Source organism: Scatophagus argus, chromosome 4 (assembly GCF_020382885.2).
Source record: "Scatophagus argus isolate fScaArg1 chromosome 4, fScaArg1.pri, whole genome shotgun sequence".
NCBI lineage: Eukaryota > Metazoa > Chordata > Actinopteri > Scatophagidae > Scatophagus > Scatophagus argus.
Window position 1 is genome coordinate 14,074,788 of NC_058496.1, and position 20,197 is coordinate 14,094,984.

The 20,197-nt window shown below is 42.7% G+C and overlaps 1 protein-coding gene across 8 annotated transcripts in view; it reads left to right on the forward strand.

Annotated features, from left to right (window-relative positions):
• The window catches only part of LOC124058578 (rho guanine nucleotide exchange factor 28-like), a 37,710-nt gene that overhangs the window by 2,108 nt on the left and 15,405 nt on the right, over positions 1-20,197 (forward strand). For 5 of the 8 annotated variants that reach the window (XM_046387995.1, XM_046387996.1, XM_046387998.1 and 2 more), the window contains exons 1-5: positions 13,045-13,338; positions 18,443-18,564; positions 18,717-19,099; positions 19,237-19,329; positions 19,704-19,878. In XM_046387995.1, the coding sequence (XP_046243951.1) occupies positions 13,254-13,338; positions 18,443-18,564; positions 18,717-19,099; positions 19,237-19,329; positions 19,704-19,878 (858 nt within the window). In that variant the 5' untranslated portion in view covers positions 13,045-13,253. Of the gene's footprint in view, positions 1-2,682; positions 2,825-3,577; positions 3,688-4,002; positions 4,190-6,640; positions 6,825-7,631; positions 7,834-8,015; positions 8,092-9,256; positions 9,304-9,914; positions 9,967-11,756; positions 11,780-13,044; positions 13,339-18,442; positions 18,565-18,716; positions 19,100-19,236; positions 19,330-19,703; positions 19,879-20,197 lie in introns of those variants that run through there. The other 3 variants (XM_046388000.1, XM_046388002.1, XM_046388003.1) reach the window with 2 other exon arrangements.

Sequence of the window (20,197 nt, forward strand, 5' to 3'; positions counted from 1 at the left end):
ATACTTGTTTTCTATAGAGATCCACAAATGAATATATGAATACATTAATTGAAGCACTCAGTTTTGCTCTGTGAAGCTTGGAGCTAAATGCTAACATTAGCATGCCAAGATTGACAGAATGACAATACTAACATACTGATGTTTAGCAGGTGTCGCCATGCTACTCACCTTATCGTGTTTAGCATGCTAACATTTGCTAACTGGCACTTAGTGTAAAGCACAGCTCAGGCTAATGGGATTCTCATTAGTTTTTCAGGAAAAACCACATTAAAAAAACACATTAAAATGCATTCTGACCTGCCGCTGGCACTGGAAGAAAAGTTAAATGATCAGCAGTTTATGTGATTCATCCTGAGAGGGGCCGGGCATGAATGTCTGCACCAAGTTTCACGGCAACCCATTCAGCTGTTGATTCCTTCACTCAGAACCACAGAAATGTCAGCCTGCTGCTGGGGCTAAGGAAGAAAAATTCAGGGATTCATCACAGCCATTAGGATGCACCATCTGGGATATTAAATGTTTGTTAGATAATCAGAAACTAGATAAAAAAGCAGGGGATCACCAAAGTAATTAGGATTCATCCCTTGTGCATCCCCGTTTATCTAAAATACATGGCATCTAATAGATGTCAAAGCATTTCACTTCCTGAAAGTCAGGAGGTTGCCAAAAGGGGCATGCTTGACCCTCTGTGTACATGTGCATGTGTTAACCTTTTGACATCTGTTCCCACATGGTGGACAAAGCAAACAGTAATGTATTGTTACAATGGAGTCCATCATATCACGTGACGCAGAATCAGCTGTGTGCAGTTTCAAAGTCCCTCCCTGTCCGTTCATCCTCTGCGTCTGGTAGTCGCCACTGTTACGTCCCTGCCATTTCATCCGGTGGCCACAACATCATCAGTGAGAAGCCGTGTAGATGATATAAAACTTGTGCTAAACCTGATGTTCTCTTGGTCAAAGAGTAGGCAACAAGGGATAAAGAAATGGATAAGTGAACCTGAAGGTGGGATTAGGTGAGGTGGAGAGGCAGGATTACTCACAGCGTTTCTACATGAGACTGCAAGTGAAGTACGGTAATGAGAAGAACCTCTCAGTTTTACAGTGGGAGAAATCAGGTCAGCTTTTGAAGTGATGCAAGACTAATAGATACATTCCTGGGAAAAAAAAGAGAGAGACTGCTTAAAAAAAACACTCACTCTTCCACATTATACCATCCAATACTAATATGTGATGTTCATTGCATTTCAAGTGAAGCATTATAATTTACGTTTACTTTCCATCAGCCTCTCTACTCCTGCCTCAGTCAGCTGTTTGATGTGTTTCCCAGAATAACCCACACAGATTGGCTGCATTGCTGTCTGGACTACTGAGGCCACTGTAGGTGGACAAACTGACGTTGGATTCACAATGGATTTCTTTTTGGATGTCGGTGGAAAGTGGCGGATCTAAAAGAGTAGGCTAGTGGCGCCGGAAGGTTTTTATTGATTCCAATGGACTGAAACTAGATGTGGATTTTTAGTATATTTAAATTGAAAGATATCTGCCACCAAATTAAATTACAGTTTTATTAGATATTTAGACATTGAGGCCATTTATCTGCAGTATAAAAAAACAACAAAAAAATCAAAGTTCACAGCCAAACAGCATGGGTCCAGAAATGTTTAAGGCTGTTGCAGCATAAGTACATTCATATTAACAATGTATTCAGTGACTTTGCTTAATGTCAGTAAGGTCACTCATAGTGACAGGCTCATAGATTTTATTATCCAACACCATACTTTGCCACAGCTTTTTAGACTCTGTCAGCTAGTTGTTTTGGTTTTACTGTGTGACAGCTCGCACCGCATTTAGCAGCTAGAGAGCTAGATATTTCACGGTGATAGACACTGATACATCACACAAATAAATAAATAATAAATAATTAAATGTACTAATTCCATTTTTCCAGGTTCTGTGGTTTTTAATAATTTAATGGAATCCTGTTTAAACGTTTTTGCTTGATTTGTCGGTGCCTGGGTGTCTAACCTGAGTGCTTTTTTGTTAATGATTGAAATATGTCTGTAGCTCAGAATAATAATACTTATTTTTTGTTTGTGTATTTTCAGATTGAAATTAAAATTGCTTTTGACTGCTTTATTAAGGCAAAGATCTTAGGTTTGTTGTTGTCCTCAAAAAAATGATATCTGATATCAAAACTCAAGTACTTTGTCGGCTCTAGTATACAAACAATTTCAACAACAAATCAATACTCAGCCCCAGATAAATCAGTGACCTAGAATTTGAAGAGCTCAGCCTTTGAGTGGGGCTGATAATAAACATGTTGTCACACCTGACTGACCTGCTCCTGCCAGTCAGTGTACATATATGTGTGACTGTCCTGCCCCATTTCACCTTCTCCTGCCTCAGATCAGAAGTCTAAAGTGTTCTGGCCTGTTGGGATCAGGGCAGGTCTTTGCAGTAAGACACCAAGACATTCCTGTTTTTATTGTGGGGCGATGTTTTATTGTACCCTCAAGAGGAATGCTGTCAAGAGATTTGGTGTGCTTTACAGAAACACAAAACACTGCATCAGAATAGAGTCTCCTCTAAAATGAGCCCGTATCTTTAAATATTTGTTCCTCTTCAACCAGCTTTCTTCTTTGTTTTCGCTCTCAACTGCTCTCACCTTTCTTTATCTCAGGGCCAAGCGAAAGTATTTGCCCTGCTGGAGGGTTTAGACTTGATGCCAGAGGATGTCGAGGTCTACGTTGTTTTGGAAGGATCCACACTGGTCCATGTCACCAGAGCCCACAGTGATGTCATGCTCTTCTTCATAGTGCCTGGTATGTCCATGTGTATGCATGGTGTGTGCTGTGTCTCTGTGCCACTGTGTGTGTGTGTGTGTTTTCATGAATGCAGTGTGCTACAGTTCACCTCAAAATTCAAGAGAATTCATTTTGAGAACCAAAACTGCATATCCTGGCAACCCACTTCTGTCTGTGGTACACTCAATAAGAATACATCACTATTTGAATCTTCACACATGCGTATATGCTAGCACACACACACACACATGCACAGTCTGTGACTAGCCGTCTGGAAAGGCACAAAATCTTATCAGCTTCCTCTCAGGAGGGAAACAGTTCCATAAACAATATGTCAACATTACTGAGCCTCTGTGTAGGTTGACACAGACAACAGGCAGTCCTGCAGGCTTGTCCACTCTCTACAGTAGCTGGGCTATTAAAACCAGGTCTCATTCTTTGTCGAAAGAAGAAGGAATTCTTTTATTAGCGTACAAAATGTGAAAAGAATCTTAGCCACAATGAAGCAGTTTCTAAGGCTGAAAGAGATGAGGCATTTTTTAAAAGTCTCATAGCGGTGCTTTTGTATTTTTAGCTTTTTACTTACAGTAATGAATCAATTTATCACAGACTAAATATTTTTAGATAGATAGTGGACATTTCGTCTGCTGTCTGCATGAGGTGCCTTATCATAGCATTAGGAAGAAAAGTTAGAATGAAGGATACATCCTGTATATACTTTTTCATATAGAGAGACATAAATCAATTAAGTCTGACTTTTGTTGCATTTAGGACACAACCTGGCTGAGGTGGTCTCTGTCCAGGCTTACTTGTGCTCTGAAACCACACCCCTCACCTGGGTGGGCGGGGCTTCATTGGAGTATGTCCAAGATGATGCTCAGGTAGGGAAGAAACACAAGCATGATGCTACGCATTGCGTGCAAGTTTGTGCATCCCTGTGGTACAAATGACCTGTTTGTACACACATTCGTTGTGAGTGTTCGCCAAAAGGATGAAGTTATTTCACAGTTACGTTATTTGTGTAAAGTGAATCACCTCAACTCATCAAACTCTCCAAACACATTGCATTGAATTAAAAGCAAGTAAAATCATCTCAACTCTCTTGCGTAGCTGTAGTTTTGACATTGCTGTATTTTTTTTACATTGTGCACAATTTATCACAGACTCCATCTTACTCATTGCTGCTTTATTTTCAGGACCTGGCAGAGCACCTGGTAATCCACGGACATTGTTTGAGCTCCACAGATCACAAGGAGCTGAGCAGTCTCTTCAACCTGAGCCAGGAGAGCTCTCGCTGGACTATGGATCGTCGCGTGGCCCTGGCCATGGCCAACCTGAGCATCCCCCAAAACTGGAATGTGCTGGGGAGCCACTGTGGAGATGGTGAGAGCAGGATTCTGTTGTCTTGTCGAACAGGCACAGATGCACTGAGGTGTTGATCAAAGGTGTATTGCGTTTGGTTTTTGTTGTGTAATAATGTGTGTGCACATTTTGTAATTGTAAAATGATTAAAATCATATATACTAGATAAATAAATGAAACGCTGCAGTGCAGATGGGCAGATGAACAAATTTGACATGTTTTTGACAACTTTTACATGTAAGTTCATGAACAAGAGTGTATGAAATGCAGTTAGTGAGCAGAGACGCCGCCGCAGTCATAACCTCATCTCTCAGTATTGTGCTGGAAACTTGGAGCCTTTGCTATCCAAGGAAGGTGAACTCTTCAACTCTGCTCCCCTTCACTCCTCTTCTCCTGTGCCATCATTCCCATTTTCCATGCTCACTGGGCTGGATCGGAAGTGAACGCAGTCACATGTGAGCTTCTGTTAAATTCATCAAAGCCAATTAAGAAGCATGTAATGTGGTTAATAGAGCCTTTCCATGAGGAAGTAGCCCTCAGCAGAGCTCAATAAATCTGAGGGAAAGTGTGTGTGTGTGGTTGTGTGTGTGTGTGTGTGTGTGTGTACTGACCACCATATTTACTAGATGCCACCATCTGTTTGTACGATCTGAGTGTTTGTCTAGGGCCACCTACATACATAATAAACTAGATTCAGCGTTAATACAGTTATGGCAGTCTGTTGCATAGCAGTGTCTCGCTCTGAATGTCTGCAGTTAATTTGATAACACTGCTTATGACATCACCTATTGTCCATGCTTTATACAACCAAATTATCAGCCTCTATCTTTCCTGTGTTGGTTAGGATTTATTGTCGTGTGTTCTGCATTTCTAAAGGCGCTGGAAAATCTTAACAAATCATCATTCTGGCACAAAATTGAGAAACTTTGTTGTATCTGTTATTATTAGGTTCTCTCTGGACTGAGTGCAGTTCTGAAAGATTGAACATCATACAGCTGGCAAAAGCATTCTCTTTGAAATCTGTGAAACTTGTCTTTATAGCTCAACAAGGCTTGCACCCTGATGGGTTTTTGGGTGCAGAATATATTTGAACAAATAGGAAAACTGACTGAAAAAGAAAAAGAACTGAAGTGGAGCCTGTTAGATCTGCAAAGCGACCGTGGTTTTGGGTTCACCAGTTCCCATCTGTTTGTTTACACTGCAGTAACCTCAGCGTGAATAGAAGCACAGTGACTCTCATGTTGAAGTAAATTAATGTATTTCTTACAGCAGTTCTGAAGCACCGATTGTCCCACAGTATGTGGATGAAAAGGGCTGTTATCACATGTCATCTTTGTATTCTTTCTAATACCCACTGTAATACAAAGGCAAGTGGGACAGATATATAGTATTTGAATAAATAAAATATAATAATTTTCAGTTTAATTTTAACTTAAGTAAATCATATTTTAAGTACTTACTACTTAAGTAAGTCATATTTTGGGGCTACACTTTGTGTGGTTTACTATTGAAAGACTTCTTTCTCTTTCTCTTGCCATGTCTTGTAGTGTGAATGACTGTCAGTTTTTAAAATTCAATAATGAAAGTGTTGATTGTCAGACCTTCATGATACTCTGCTTAGTGTTATTCAAGTTACTGCGACTCACTTCTCCAATTGCCTTTATAATTATCACTTTTCATAGTCAAAGTCTGAATTGATTTCGAATAGTCACAAACGCTGCAGTGATACTGATGAAAGTCACGAAAAGTCATGATGACATATCCCAAATAAAACAAAGCCTCATCAGTGGACAGGAGCAGTGCTTCACTTCCACGAGATACTCGAGTCAGTCAAAAAAAAAAAAACACAACTATAAGCTTCACTAAATTATTGCAGCCTGTAGAGCTTGTATCATGTGCTCCTGTTGTTTTGTCCATTGAGTGGGAGTTACTTTAATCATGATTTAATTTTCCTTTGACCGGGCTTAAATGTGCAAACTTCTTGGCACGTTTTTTCTCTCTTGAAATATTCAGATTAAACATATTTTTTACGTTATGGTAAACTTGTGCTCTATTTTTAAAACTGCATCAGTACATTTCCAAGCTTACCAGTTGCTCGACTGTAGCTGATGTAATGCAGGCCGGTTACCTGGATACAGATCTTATTAGACTGCACTGAGTGGCAGGCATAGAAATAAGAAATTGTCACTGCTTTGTTGAAAAGCTTTTATTGCCTGAAAGTAGGTCAGTGGAGCAGAGGGACCTAGTGCTGTGCAAGAGAAGAAATTAATCATCACATTTAGGTTAATTATCATGGGGAGTTGGTCACTGAGACACGATTCTTGACATGTTAGGTCCATCCTATTTTTCTCACATTCTAGCACTGGTTTATTTTTTTTCCTAGTCTCAATGTTAATCTCACCACCCACTGCATACCTTTACCTTTGATGAGTTCATTCTTTTATGTTGTTATATGTCCTCCCTTATCCCCAGAGCACAGTCCCAGGGAGTCACCCCTCCACCTGGCCGTGCGATGGGGTCTGTATCGGCTGGCAGAGCTGCTGCTTTGTCAGCCGGGCGGTCTGATGGCTGTCAGTCTGCCGAACGAAGAGGGAGTCACACCACTGCATCTGGCACGGACAGCAGGCAACACCGAGCTCCTGGAGCTGCTCACACAGTAAGATTATCAGCTTCATCAAGTCACTTCATTGAGAGGCGCTGACAAATGAATCACTGTTTTGCTGTAACATTATGCGTTCCGTGTGGAGCTTTCCCACACACGGTAAGGGAAAGCTCCTTTGAATGTAGAAACAACCCATTTTTACCCTATTCATTCGTCCATCCATTAGCTGTTCCCAGTTATGCTTTTTGGAGGATCACCGGGAGCCGGAGCTCACATTAGGTGAAAGGTTAGGTACAACCTGGACAGGTTGCCAGTCAGTCCCAGGGCTAGCACTAACACAGTGAAATTTAGAGACACCAGTTAACTTCACTTGCGTGTCCTTGGGCTGTAAGAGTAAGCTGGAGCACCCACAGAAAACCCATGGAACAAAGGGGAACATGCCCAGAACCTTCTTGCTGAGAGGCGACAGTGCTGCACCATTGTGCCGCCCACTTATTACCCCAAATACTTTGCATTCTTTCGATTTCTAAAATACTGCAAATATGCTCGTCAACATACATTTTATGGACAGATAAAATGCTTAACACCTGTTAGTGTTACCTGTCAAATGCAGGAATGTTCTGTGCTAGGTCTGGATCCATGAATCATTAGCACAGCTTTATAGGCCTGTTTCTACAGCCTGAAAAGCTCATAGACTATCATCCTCACTGGCTTAGAGATTTGTTTGTGTATTCTAACAACCTGGAAAGTCTTTCTGTCCACATTATTAAGGATAAAAAAACCTCTTCTCTAAGAATATTAACCCTGATGTTTTTTATCTCATTAAATCGTGATTAACCCAATCCACCTGTTGCACTGCAGCCCACCCAACCCTCTAGCCACGCCTCCAGCAGGTCTGTCACAGGTGTGGGCAGACCAGTCCCGCTTACTGAGGTTCTGTCATGATACGGGGAACCTGACTCTGACCGTCAGACAAAACCTGAGGTGGAGCTCGGAGGAGAGCCGGCATGCTGACATCCTGCTTCTCAGAAACCGACTCAGAGATGAGGACTTCCTCAGAGAGGTGAGTCTGGGTTATCAATGTTGTCTGGTGCTGGTAAAATTATGTGGACACAAGATTAAAACAGAGCAACATAGTCAATAATGGTAGATGTATTGTGTATCGTATAGTTTCACATATAAAGTAGGCATGGTGTCCAGATCAGTCATACGTATTTGAGTTTTCTACATCTTCTTTTCCCGCAGATCAAAGCACTGAGAAGTGAACGTGTGGAGACCATCTTAGAGAAGGAAGAACCGGTGGATGATCCAACAGAGAATGGTATCATATCCCTCCTAATCCGATTGCGTTCTGAGATTTGATAGGCCTGGTTAACTAAACCCTCCAGTCTTAACTCCTCTTTTATGTTGCAGTAGTCTGCCTTTTTTTTCCTTTGCTCTAGTGGTTTGTGAGACTTGATACTGTGGCTTGTGTCAGGTTGCAATATTGATAGACAATGACTGCCCTCATGTGGGAATTTGAGGTATTGCAAGTCAAGTGAGGAAAATACAGTAAAGGCAGGAAAAAGAGGCAATGAACCTAACAGAGATTCTAGGATCTTGTGTGAATTTGGTCAGTTCTGTTTTAGATCACCGTGAATAATAATATGCATTGGTTTTGAACTGTTGTTCAGTTGTCGTCTCTGGGTATTTGTTTTTGTCAATATCACAGTAAAACTGTTAGTCAAAAAATAACAGATAGTTGGTGATGACAATGATCATGTATTGTGTTATGTTTTTGTGTCATGGGTATTTATATTGAGACAAGCGATAAAGCTGTAAATAAAAAATCTAGTTTATTACCAGAGTGAAGTTTAGAAGGTCACAGTCTCTTTTACAAGAATGTTTCCCTTTACCCCCTGTCTCTGTCTCCCAGTGTGTCCCTGTGTCTGTCCCTCTCTCTCTCTTTCTCTCTCCCTCTGTGGATCAATATCCGAGCCAGCTGACAACACGTATTTTTAGTGAATATGTTTTATGTTGTCACGAAAAGACCTTAATCAAAAAATAAGGCTGTTCTTTCCCATCATCTCCCTTTGCTTTTAGTTTCCCTTCCTCACACGTCTTCTATGACTTTCTCTCCCATTCTGTATATCCTTTATGTGTTACTGCCACTTCACCAGTTTCCTGCTTTTATATTTTTATGTCACTGGAGCCTTGTGTCACAATCAGCTAAACACTAATTTCGGCATGTCTCTGCTTTGTTTCTGGTAAGCATTTGTACACACTGTGTGCTTTGATGTGAGACATACATGGTAGTTAAATGCAAAGAAAAGAGATCAAGGCCACGTGGTAAAGACCTCCCCAGGTTATGAAAAGAAAGGGAAAATAAGACTTAACATGATACATGCATTGTTAAAAACTGGCAAACATCTGTGCCTACTTCTGCCTCTTTTGAAGTTTAATGGTTGCTGCATGGCCGCATGTCAGTATATTTTCTTTTCTTACAGCACTATATTCCGACATCAATGGAGGAACCTCTGCTGCAGATGAAAATGTGAGTTTTCAGTGTAGGATCGTAATGGATTTTCTCCGAATATTTCACTGCACAGACAGTTAGGCACTAAAATAAGTTAGGCACTAAAATAAGCCCACTTATACTGTAAATCTAGAACTTGTGTTTAAACAGCTTTATCTGCTCAGTTGAGTCAAATATGAACGGAAGTTACTTTTCCTTCCAAAATGATCTGGAGTAATTTTTTATTTTTCAACAATAGGTGCAGGTGGCTATCCAGTTTCAAAAGCCCCTTTTACTCTCCATGAACATCTGCATCAGCCAGTGGCAAACTGCGGCCACAGCTAGAACAAGGCCCTGACTGCCCCTCTTTCACTTTTATTGTTAAGGTGTTGGAGTTGGCACCTTGCACGCGCCACTGAATAGCTGACTTTGTGAGCGGTCAAGTGTGTATTTCATGTTTTGAGAGGTGTGGCGTGTGCACAGGATTCTGGTCATCTGATAGGACTTGTTTTATGTGGTACAGATGGTTAGCTAATTGATCTTTCTCCCTCACACACTTAGACACTCAACAAACACTTGTGTTTTTGTACTTAGTTCCACTCTTTCTTTAGTCTGCTGTTTGGTGAAAGGTTCCTTGTTTCTTCACTCAGGACTACGAGGAGCCGCTGATATTTTGCCTGACTGAGGAGGAGGACGATTCTGGTAAACATTTTTATTGATTTTATTTTTAAACTTTCTCACAAGCAAGGTTACTTTCTCAGAAGCCCTTTTTTGGTGGCTTTAGAGTTTGCAGTGCGTCAGCTATAGATCATGACTGAAACTGAGCGTTGTTGTTTTAGGTGGTGTTAATATTCACAGGAAGTCATCCAAGTAGCTTCTAATAATTAAGTGAGTCCAACTGCAGGAAACATTTCCTTTCCTGAACATAACTTGGAACTCAACTCGTTGGCTATGGCTGTCCACTATCCTGGCGGACTGTAGGATCACATTTCAGCCCCCTGGCTTGTCTTGTCCCCCTCCCTCTGAAGTTTTGGAGTCATTGTGTGTCTGAAATGATCGTGGCGCCGCAAAGGACTCTTCTTAGTACGACATGCAGAGAATTGCCCCATAGCAAATCCCGAGTCCTCTTAGTCCTGCCAGCAGTGACAGGGGAACAGAAATGCATCCTAACTAAGTGACTGAAGGTGACTTCACTCTGTTCTGCTTGTGGACGGGAAGGGAACGATTTGAGAGTGGGAACATCCTGCGGGTTAATAATTGGCTTGTATTGCTGCAGAGCAGACTGATGCCTCAGTGTAAGAATGCTGTGGTTACAAGCTGAGGCTTCAGGCTTTATAACACTTGGCACTGGACATCTGCAATCTTAACTTCCTGTGGCTAGTGTTGTTTTCCATGCTACATGGTTTAGCCATTTTATAACCTGTGTGCATGTGTGTATTTGTGTGTGCGTGCATGTTGGCTGATTGAGGACTTTCGTATTTCCTGTGTAGTCTTTGAAGACTCCCTGTGACCTCGATCGATCCCTTCAAGTGATTTTCGTGGTTCAAATGAATAACACTGGTCACTCGAATCCTGTTTTTTTCCCCTCATTGCCGTGTTTAGATAAAATAAACAGGCCAGACTGTAAATTACTCAGCTTTTATACATGTAATTCTTCCAGGATTACAATGCTTTGACCCTTAAGGAATTTCAGTTCCTCATTAGACGTTCCTGAGCCAACAGGCATTACAAGTGACCGGCAGGTTTTTGGTTTTTTTTAACAAAGAAGTGAAGCACATAGTAGGATTCCAGTCCCATTTTTATCACATGCGATACGGCTGCTTGACTTCAGCTGATGCGTCATTAAATGGAAAGACAGAACTTCTGTTCCCGGAGCTTCAGAAAAGGATGAGGAATTTTGAGCGTAGCTGTCATGTTCCCACTGTCTTCTTGATGTCAGCTTTTTCCCCTCTCCACTTCAAATTACTGTAACTTATTGCCATGGCTGTAATGAAATACAGTAGCACCACTGCCACTTGTACAAAGTCTACAGTGTAAGTATGATAGTTTATTATTTTTTTAAGCAAAAAGACAGGTTTCTCTCTCCTTTCACCTCCTTCCTCCTCCCCCCTCCTCTGCCCTCCTAATGCACCCAAAATTCAAATACCCCACCCAAAACACACACTTACCCCCAAAATCACACACAAACAGACAAACTCATGCACTCTTGTCTCCTGGGTCCAGTTCAGCATTTTGATGTGAGTTTAGTGAACAAACAGCAAAGGCCACTTCATCTCAAAAAGTTCTGCCCCCCACACACAGTAAGGGAAGGAGGTGTGTCTGTCTGTCTCGTCAAAGTTTGTGTGCACTTGTGTGTTCGGGAGGGAGAATGCAGTGGGGAAGAGCACTTGGAAGGGGGCAAGGGGTATGGGGAAGTGAAAAAAGAGGGTGTTTGTGGCTGAATGGGGGTTGCCAGGGATTTGCTGAATGCAGTTTTCCAGCAGCTTGTTGAGATCCCCAGAGAGAGGAGAGGGAAGCAGTGTGAGAAGTGTGTGTGTGTGTGTGTGTAATGGGGTAAGAGAAAGGGATTTATGATATGGATAGTTTGGCAGGGTGACAACAGACAGTGGGTGCAACGCCAGGAACGCTAACAAGAGTATCCGACCCCGACTGAGGGATCTAATTGGTGAACGGAAAAAAGGATTAAATCTCACACAGACACCACAAAGGCAGCATTAATGTTCGCTAGTACAGTGCCAACACCCTGCATCACCCCTCCCCAAGCACACACACACACACAGAAACTACTTTCTATAATCTCAGTGTACCTCTGTTTCCCTCTGCGTTTATTATGCCTACAAAACCTTTCTCCTCTGCCTTCTCTCTTGCTTTTCATCACATTCCTTTATTTATGTGCATTTAGAAACCCATGTTTGGCCTCTTTCCAGAGCCATTGTCCGATTTGTCTCTTAAACCCCCTCCACCATCCCGTTCTCTCAATTTTACCACCTCTAGCAAAACGTACTTGTATCCCTGCTGCTGCAAATGAAGCACTGTACTCCTGCAAGTTGGCAAGAGGGGGAAAAGGGTGGGGGGCATCTAAGCAGAAAACAGCAGCAGCTCTCACTGCTGTCTCCATGGTGAGGCTGCTGACCTGGCAGTCCCCCCCCCCCACTCCAAACACCTCTCCCCCCTCAGCTTGTCTTTGACATGCTAAAATATAGAGAAAGAGACAGAAAGAATGGAGTGATCAAGAAGGACTCTCTCCAGTGGCATCAAGCATATTTGGTGTGTATGGCTTGTACCTCGGAGTGTATGGAGTGTGCAGCTCTGCAGCCTAGCATATCTCTGAGACAATCATGAACTCACAGGGTTAATGATTTCTCCCATGTCTGAGTCTCTGCTAAGCTGTCTGCCCTCATGTTTGTCTTCGCTGTAGGTTCTGAAGTCACTCCTATGTTTGACTTTGTCTCTCTTTCTGTTTCTCTCCCTCCTTCAGTCACTTTTTCCGGCCATCAATACACTCCTCCCCCTGCTCCTGTCAGCATGTGTTGATCTCTCTCCCTCCCGTGCTGTGTGTGGTAGATAAGTGACTGAGGGGAACGGGGAAAGAATTGGATACCCAAAGGTTTTGTACAGACCTGACAAGGGCAGTGAAAAAAAGGACGACAGAAAGTGGCAGATAAAGAAGAAACTCAAGAAAAGCAGCAGAGGGACAGGACGGGTTTCGGTCCCGGCTGTGTCGGACAGTTGGTGCAGAGTTTTGGAGGGGGAAGGGGTGGATTTTAGGGGGGAGGGGTGGCTGGGGCAGACAGAGGGGAACATGCTGGCTCACTCCCGAAGTGTCAAGAGTGTCTACTGTGGGGCTCTGAAATAAGGAGAACGAATGCCGGGGCCATTCCACATTCTTGTTCAGCCACTGGGAAATGGATGCAAACTGAGGCGCTTTTCATTTATTTATCAAACACCTTGAGATTTTTGGATGAAGAGTTTCTTGAACATCGCAAATCATGGATTCTGACTCTGACTCTCCTTTCAACTACTCTTGGCCCTCGTTTCCAAAGATGAGGATGCGCAGGAAGATGGGCAAAAAAGGTAACACTGACTGGTACTCTGATTGACGGATGTGGGAATCTTAATTTAACTGTCTTTCCATCCTGTCACACTGACTGTTCTGTTGTCTGTTTCTATTAGTAGCCAGTTAAGTCAACAAGGTCACTTTTATTTTCACCGACAGTCAAATGCTCTTGAAATAAAGTTATAGACACAGTGTTACTGATATGATATCTGCTGCAGTGTTTGACAGATATTAGATGCATGTGGATGAATGTCAGAAAGAAAGTGGCCGGCTTGTATACACGTAGACAGTTGCTCAGCTGCATCTCTTTTCTTATAGCTACATCATGGTACAGATGACCAAGTGCCCAACTGGTGGGCACCCCCCACATTTACTGTGGAACAATACAGTTAAATTTAGACTGTTCCCATTACACATGCTTATTCCCAGGCCTCCTGTGCAGCAGAGTGGCAGTCAGAGTGGGATAACTGCATGTTTGCCAGCGATGTAACCTGATATCTGACAGTATGTTGGGGAATGTCAAACGTCTGCTCAAGGCTGATTGAGTGATTTGGGGTTTTTGACATCTCCAGGCCACAGTGTTGTGTTCATTAATGAACGCCACTGAGGAGTCCTGTCCTAGTGTCACTGAAGTACAGCAGTGAGGCTCAATGCTTTATATGTGCCTTCATATACTAATGCTCCGGTTTTAGTTCACGTGTCACTGGATTGTCCTTGGAGCTCAGGTTCAGTAGTTGCCACAGTTAATCGTCATTTTATGAGAAACTGAACCAAATTAAGTTAATCTTGGTGCTTAAGCTTGGCAAACAAGTCTGTTGCTTCATCATTAGTCATGGGAGAGCTAAAGAGAAGGCTTAAAATAGTGCAGAATTCAACCATAATGGTTAAACAGTTCCTTGCTTGTGTGCAAGTGACTGTGTGTGTTTTTTGGGACGAGAGAGAGAGAGAGAGACAGACAGAGGAAGATCGAGTTACTGCCATGTCTGTGTCATGGCCCACCTCCAGTACTCTTTTCCTCATCTTTCACTGTAAACCTCTGCAAGATTATCCATGTTATTGCTTCTTAACTGTGACTGACATCTGGAGATTTTATACGCGCTGACTGTCTGTGCTGTTTTGGTTAGCTGAGCAGAAACAGCGTTGCTTTACATACTTTTTGGAAACTGAGCATATATTCTCCAAGTGGATTTAGACATTTTCAGAAGTCAAAATCTGAAGTAAAACAGCTCTGGTGTAACAATGCACCTGCAAACTGAAATGTGAGTTCAGGTGTGCGGGAGCCACAAGTTTATTTCTTCGCTCTGAGGACTGATCGGCACTCACTTTGGGTTTACCTCTTCCTGGATATCTCGGGCCGGCTGACACACTGAAATGTAAACACAGTGAGAGCGCACAATGTGATGCTTGGACCGGGATGTCTGACCGCAGGTGTCATAACTCAGAGTGGGTTTGTGGATTTTGGTGGACAATTGTTTTAATTATTTTAAACCGTCCCCCACGAACGCTGAAGTCAAATAATTACCTCCCCTCTTTTATGAGGTAATAACACCCTCTGTTGTGATTCTTTCAGACCCGGCTTGTTGTTTCACTCAGCTCCTAACTTCTCCCAGCTCTCTTCAAAGTGACGGTTGTTTAGCACTGGGCTTAAAAAGCCACTCACGTCATAAAAGAAGGGACAGCTTGGACAAATAATCTATTAATACTCATAATTTTAAAAAAAAGCCTGGTGGTTCACACACTCAGCAATTATGATGCTCTGTTTATCTTGAACTTTTGGTTTTACCATTTTCAGCACACCGCCAACTTCCAAAGAGAGGAAACCTTGAGAAAGAGCCCTTGTGAACCTCCCATCCCCATCCTGCCTTCCTCGATCTCTCACTCTCTCCCAGGGGTGTGCATGGGTTGAAGGGTCACCCTCTGTGTTTAACTGCCCTGGTCTGGAAACCTGGCAGTGACTGTGCTCTTTGTGTGCGTCTCCGTAAAGCTCAAGCTCTCTGTTTCTCTCTCTCTCTGCTGTTGCTCCAAGCGTTGCTACTGTATAGGGTTGGCTGTCACTCCGGGACATGCTCTGAATATCACATCACATCCAAATATACCTTCTGTGAGCAAAATCCTATGCAAATAGCCCCATGCACTGCTCCGAGTTCCTTAAAACCTTTTTTGAAATGGCAACCCGCGGACAGCGCTCTCTGTCTCCGCAGTAAAGACAGCTTCTCCAGCAGAAAGATTGATTTTGTGCCACTCGAACTTGCTGGTAATATGAACTCCCTGCTTCTCTGTTATTCCCTCAGTTAACTAATGTTAAACACAGATCGCAGAGCCTGACAGTAATATTCACTGAGGCAGTGTTTATGGGTCAGAGGTGTGTGAATGATCGGGCCAGTGGCAGCCAGCTGTGGCTTTGGACCTGGCCCAGAACCTTAACTATTAGTCCTGTCTGTCAAGCTGCTTAAGTGGGCTTATATGAAACAGTATCTGCTTTCAAACAGTGGTTTGACCCTTATCCAAAATCTGACCCCCTCTCCGGATTTGATGTCGGAATAAAACTAATCCTACGATACATGGTAGAAGGTCTAACATAGGACATTGTGCTGCTATCACGGATCTGGATTCAGGTTGATATACTGTATAATGTTTTCATGTGGAACTAAGAAGATCCAGATGTTTTTTTTTTTTTAACAACAGAAGAGCAGGTTGCAATGTTTATATTCTGCTACTTTCTGATTTTCATTTTAGGGTATAGTAAGTTACAGTGCATTTAAGTTCTGAGAGACATGATGCTGTTTTTGCAGTGGTTCAACTCAAGCGTATGTCTTTACATTTTGATGGAACAGGGATCGTCTGGTGTCCTCATCAATGTCTCCCTGTTGCCTCTCAGATTTATTGGACTCACCGCCTACAGGAAGCACAGCCAATTGTTGGCCTGATTTATTCTCTGCTACAAATACTAGACTTCTCTTCTCCTACTCTGCGGTGCTGGCAGCTTGGCAGCTTTCTGTAAACTTTGGATATGTTTTTTGAAAGAGGACTGTTTTGTCTCGGTTTAATATGTGCTTGAGGAGTTTGGATGGAAATGGTGGTACCAATGATATTTTGTTCTTTCACTGCTGACATTATTGCAGACATGTCTTGGCCAGCTTAAAAAGAGACTGTCTTTAGGAACATGATAATATAACTGAACTAATGAAGCTGCTTCTTCTGGTCTCTGTCACAAGTGCTGCACTGTTACTGCCGGTTTCTGATGAGGTTTGAAGTTCTAATTTTTACAGTGAATGTTTCGCAGAATGTGAAAACTATTTTTCATTGCTTCGGTTCAAATGCATAATGCTGCCATGAATGTGAGCCCTTGACCACAGTCTGTTTTTCTGTGCTTACCTAAAAAGCCTCCGCTGGAGCACAGAGGAGGTGTTTATTTCTGAGCATTTCTGACAAGTTACAGGGTAATTTCCTGTTCATGTCCTGGTGATATTGTTTTCATGTGGTAGGAGTTTGAAGTTAAACTTTTAATGTTCCTCAGAGTCAAAAATAAAGGGCTTCTTTCTAGACTGGATTGTATCTTTCAGGCTCATACCTGTCTTTCTTGTGCTATGGTTCAGCAGTTATACAACAGTGAATTTGTCATTAAAGAGACCAAGACACATTTCACCACTGATGGCAGACTAGTAGGAATAAAATGCCAGCAGACTAAGGTCCTGATTAAGGGTTGATTTAAGTTGTTGCGATAGCATTCAAAATCAGCCTTTCCCAAATAGCTGCACATGTTGCAGATGTAACACAGGCTTCACAGTGAGTGTGTTGCCAAGACTGGTTAGACAGAGAACTGCAGTGGAAACTACTGGAACTTCACATAAATGGACTGCACTTACATAGTGCTTTTCTGTCTTAAAGGGCTTTACAGCTCATTCACTCATTCACTCATTTACACACTCACCGTCACACACACACACACACACACACACATACACCAGTAGAGATGGAGCTGACATCCTGGAGGCAACATAAGGTTCAGTGTCTTGCCCAAAGACACTTTTGACAAGAAGACCTGGAGATCAAACTCTGGCCCAGAGATTAGTGATCGCCTGCCTCCACCTCCTGAGCCTCAGCTGCCTGAACAGCTTTTAGTTTTGGAGTTTGTTTTTGACCTAGAAAACAGCCGTTAGCAAAATAGTCTCACCTCAGGGTCAGTTTAGTAGCAGTTTTAAAGCTTTCACTCGTGCGTAGCTGCCATGGAAATGTCAAAATTTCCATTTTCACTGTGAGTTTAAACAACATTTTGTCTGTGTTGGCTCCACAGTTATTATTATGTTTATTTTTGACCTTGAAAAACAGCACTAGAGGAAGAATCAAGCCTTAAGATCCATTAAGCTGCAGTCCTTAATTGTCTGAAGTCATTCTTGCCAGTTTAAAGCCTTTATTAAGGAGTGCATCATAAGCATTCAATTTTATTCATGCTTTGCTGTTACAATGAAATTTGCTTATTAATTTGGTGAACTTTTAGCATATTAGCATTTTTTTTCTCATCTCACCTCTACAAATTGTTTCACTGATTATTTTGGTAACTTACATTTCATTAAATTTTGCAAATAAGCTGAAGCATTGGCTAATAACTCTTATTTGAAAGTTGTTTTCTAACCTGAAATACTTTTCAAGATATTGTGTTGTGGAGCAGCTGCTTTTTGTGCGGAGCAACATCCCAGAGGGAGCTGTGTGTGTTTTGAGAGCAGGAGTGTTTTCCCCTGTTTAACAGCAATTCCAGGCTACTGCTCACAGTGACTCTACTGTGTCGAAAGAGCTCCTCTCAATGCAACTGTGTGCTCACCGGGAGTTATTTCCACTCACCCGTCGAATCGCAGGGTGGGGAAGAAACATGTCTACAGATGCCCTCTCACAGCTTCTCACACACCCAGTGACGTGTGTGTGTGTGTGTGTGTGTGCAAGGAATCAGACAGACACACGCACTCATGCAGAGGCTCTGGGTACTAAACAATGACATGCAACTACTCAGGATGTCTATGTCACTTCCTGTGTTTGTGAGAAGTTATTTGGAGTTGCTGTGGAAACCCAATGTAATATTGAAACCCCCCCCTTCACTCTCTGTGGCTTCCCTCCGCCTCTCTGTAGAGAAAAGCCAGTCCATAAGGGAGAGCCAGGCCTCGTCCCCGACTCTGGCTGCGGCTGCTAGACTGTCAGCGATGATACATGGCAAAGACAGAGTGTACGCCAACACCATGCTGGTGGACCAGGTGAGTCTGCCTGAAATTAGTGTTTCTTTTGATGCAGTGTAAGTTAAAAATACATCACGTTATGTAGCAAAATGTTCCATTACAAGAGCTACAAATCAGCCTGTAGAATGGTTCCTTCTCATTGCCTTCTCATTCTCTCTTTTCTGGCCTAGGTGAATGGTGTAGACATTAAATACCGCTCTCCAGGGGAGGAGGAGGTGAGCCCTGCACCCCATGTTGGCAGCCCACGTTGGGACACCTTCTCCATGACTTCCTCTGACTCAAGGAGCTGCTCCCAGATACAGCACCCATCCTCGCTCCATAATGGCGAGAGGGGAATCCGAGGCCCCAGCCTGGAGAATCATAGGGAGCCATCTCCTCGTGTCTCCCCCCACTCTCCCTATGCTTCTTCACCATGTTTTCCTTCCTCCCCACTGGCTTCCCCCTTCCGTTTGCTTGAAGGAGCACAAAGGCGTCAGGCGCAGCCATGCCTGCCAGTTTCTCCTGCTTTGAACCGCAGGGGATGCAGTCTGACAGACGCGAGCCGGGCCCTGAGGTAGGACACTATTGGCTGTTAATTATTGCTTTAAAAATTAACGTCACAAAATGTGGACATTTTTTTTTGTTTTGTTTTGCTTGTTTGTTTTTTTATATAATAAAATCGTTTGGAAAATATGTGATCTTATTAACCAGACTAACCCAGACTAAGACAATCAAGCATCATCTGTGTGGAATTTCAGCAACAGCATTTCTTGATGTTTTGTGCAATGACTATCGTCAGCAAAGGTGCGGAAAGTCACAGGAAGCCTGGACACAATTGAGCTGTTTGTGTGTTGAAGTCGCTGAACATTCCTTCCAGTTTCCTCAGTGCTGCAGGATCTCTTCTGTGCACACTGAAGCCGACAAAATGCGGATTGTAGCACGGATTTGGCCATGATGACTGTCCGTGGTGATTTATAAGCTCAAGATAATCTGCACTTATCTGTGCAAAGACACAGAGTCAGGCCATTGTCCTGTAGCATGCCTGAGTTTAGGATTTAAATCTGATGCCTCCACAATGGTCCAGATGATGTTGATGATCATATTTACATAAAATGTTTTGATAGCGAGCAGTATTTTTCTAATCCAGTTTTCCTCTGTCTTTGTGTGTGTGTAAATAGTCCTAGTCTCGAGTGTGACAGCGGAGAAGAGGACATACTGGGACATTCATACCCATGCTCATCTTTAAAGGAGCAGTCCATCCTGCGATCCAGCTCAGGAGAGGAGAGGGACTCTTTTGACACGTCACCAGACTTTAACCGCTCACACTCTGACACCACGCACCAGCCCAGCAAGGTACACCCTCATTCAACATGTCGCATGTAATACCCAGCAACAGCGTGTTTCTCAGTACATGTGGAATCTCATGTGGCCTGAGACAGCCTGATTCTTTATTCTTTATTCAAAAAGATCAGTTAAAACACGGTCTCTATAATTATGGCATCTAGACAAGAGATTTAAAAGTTTTTTTGATCTTTCTTGTTGACTGCCTACTTGTGTAAACAGTCACAGTTTTGCTTTAAACCTCACCTGACAGACATGTAGGTCAACTGCATCTTAGAGTCTGTTTTCACTCTGACTTGATGTGCTGAACAGACCTGATGTATCAACAAGC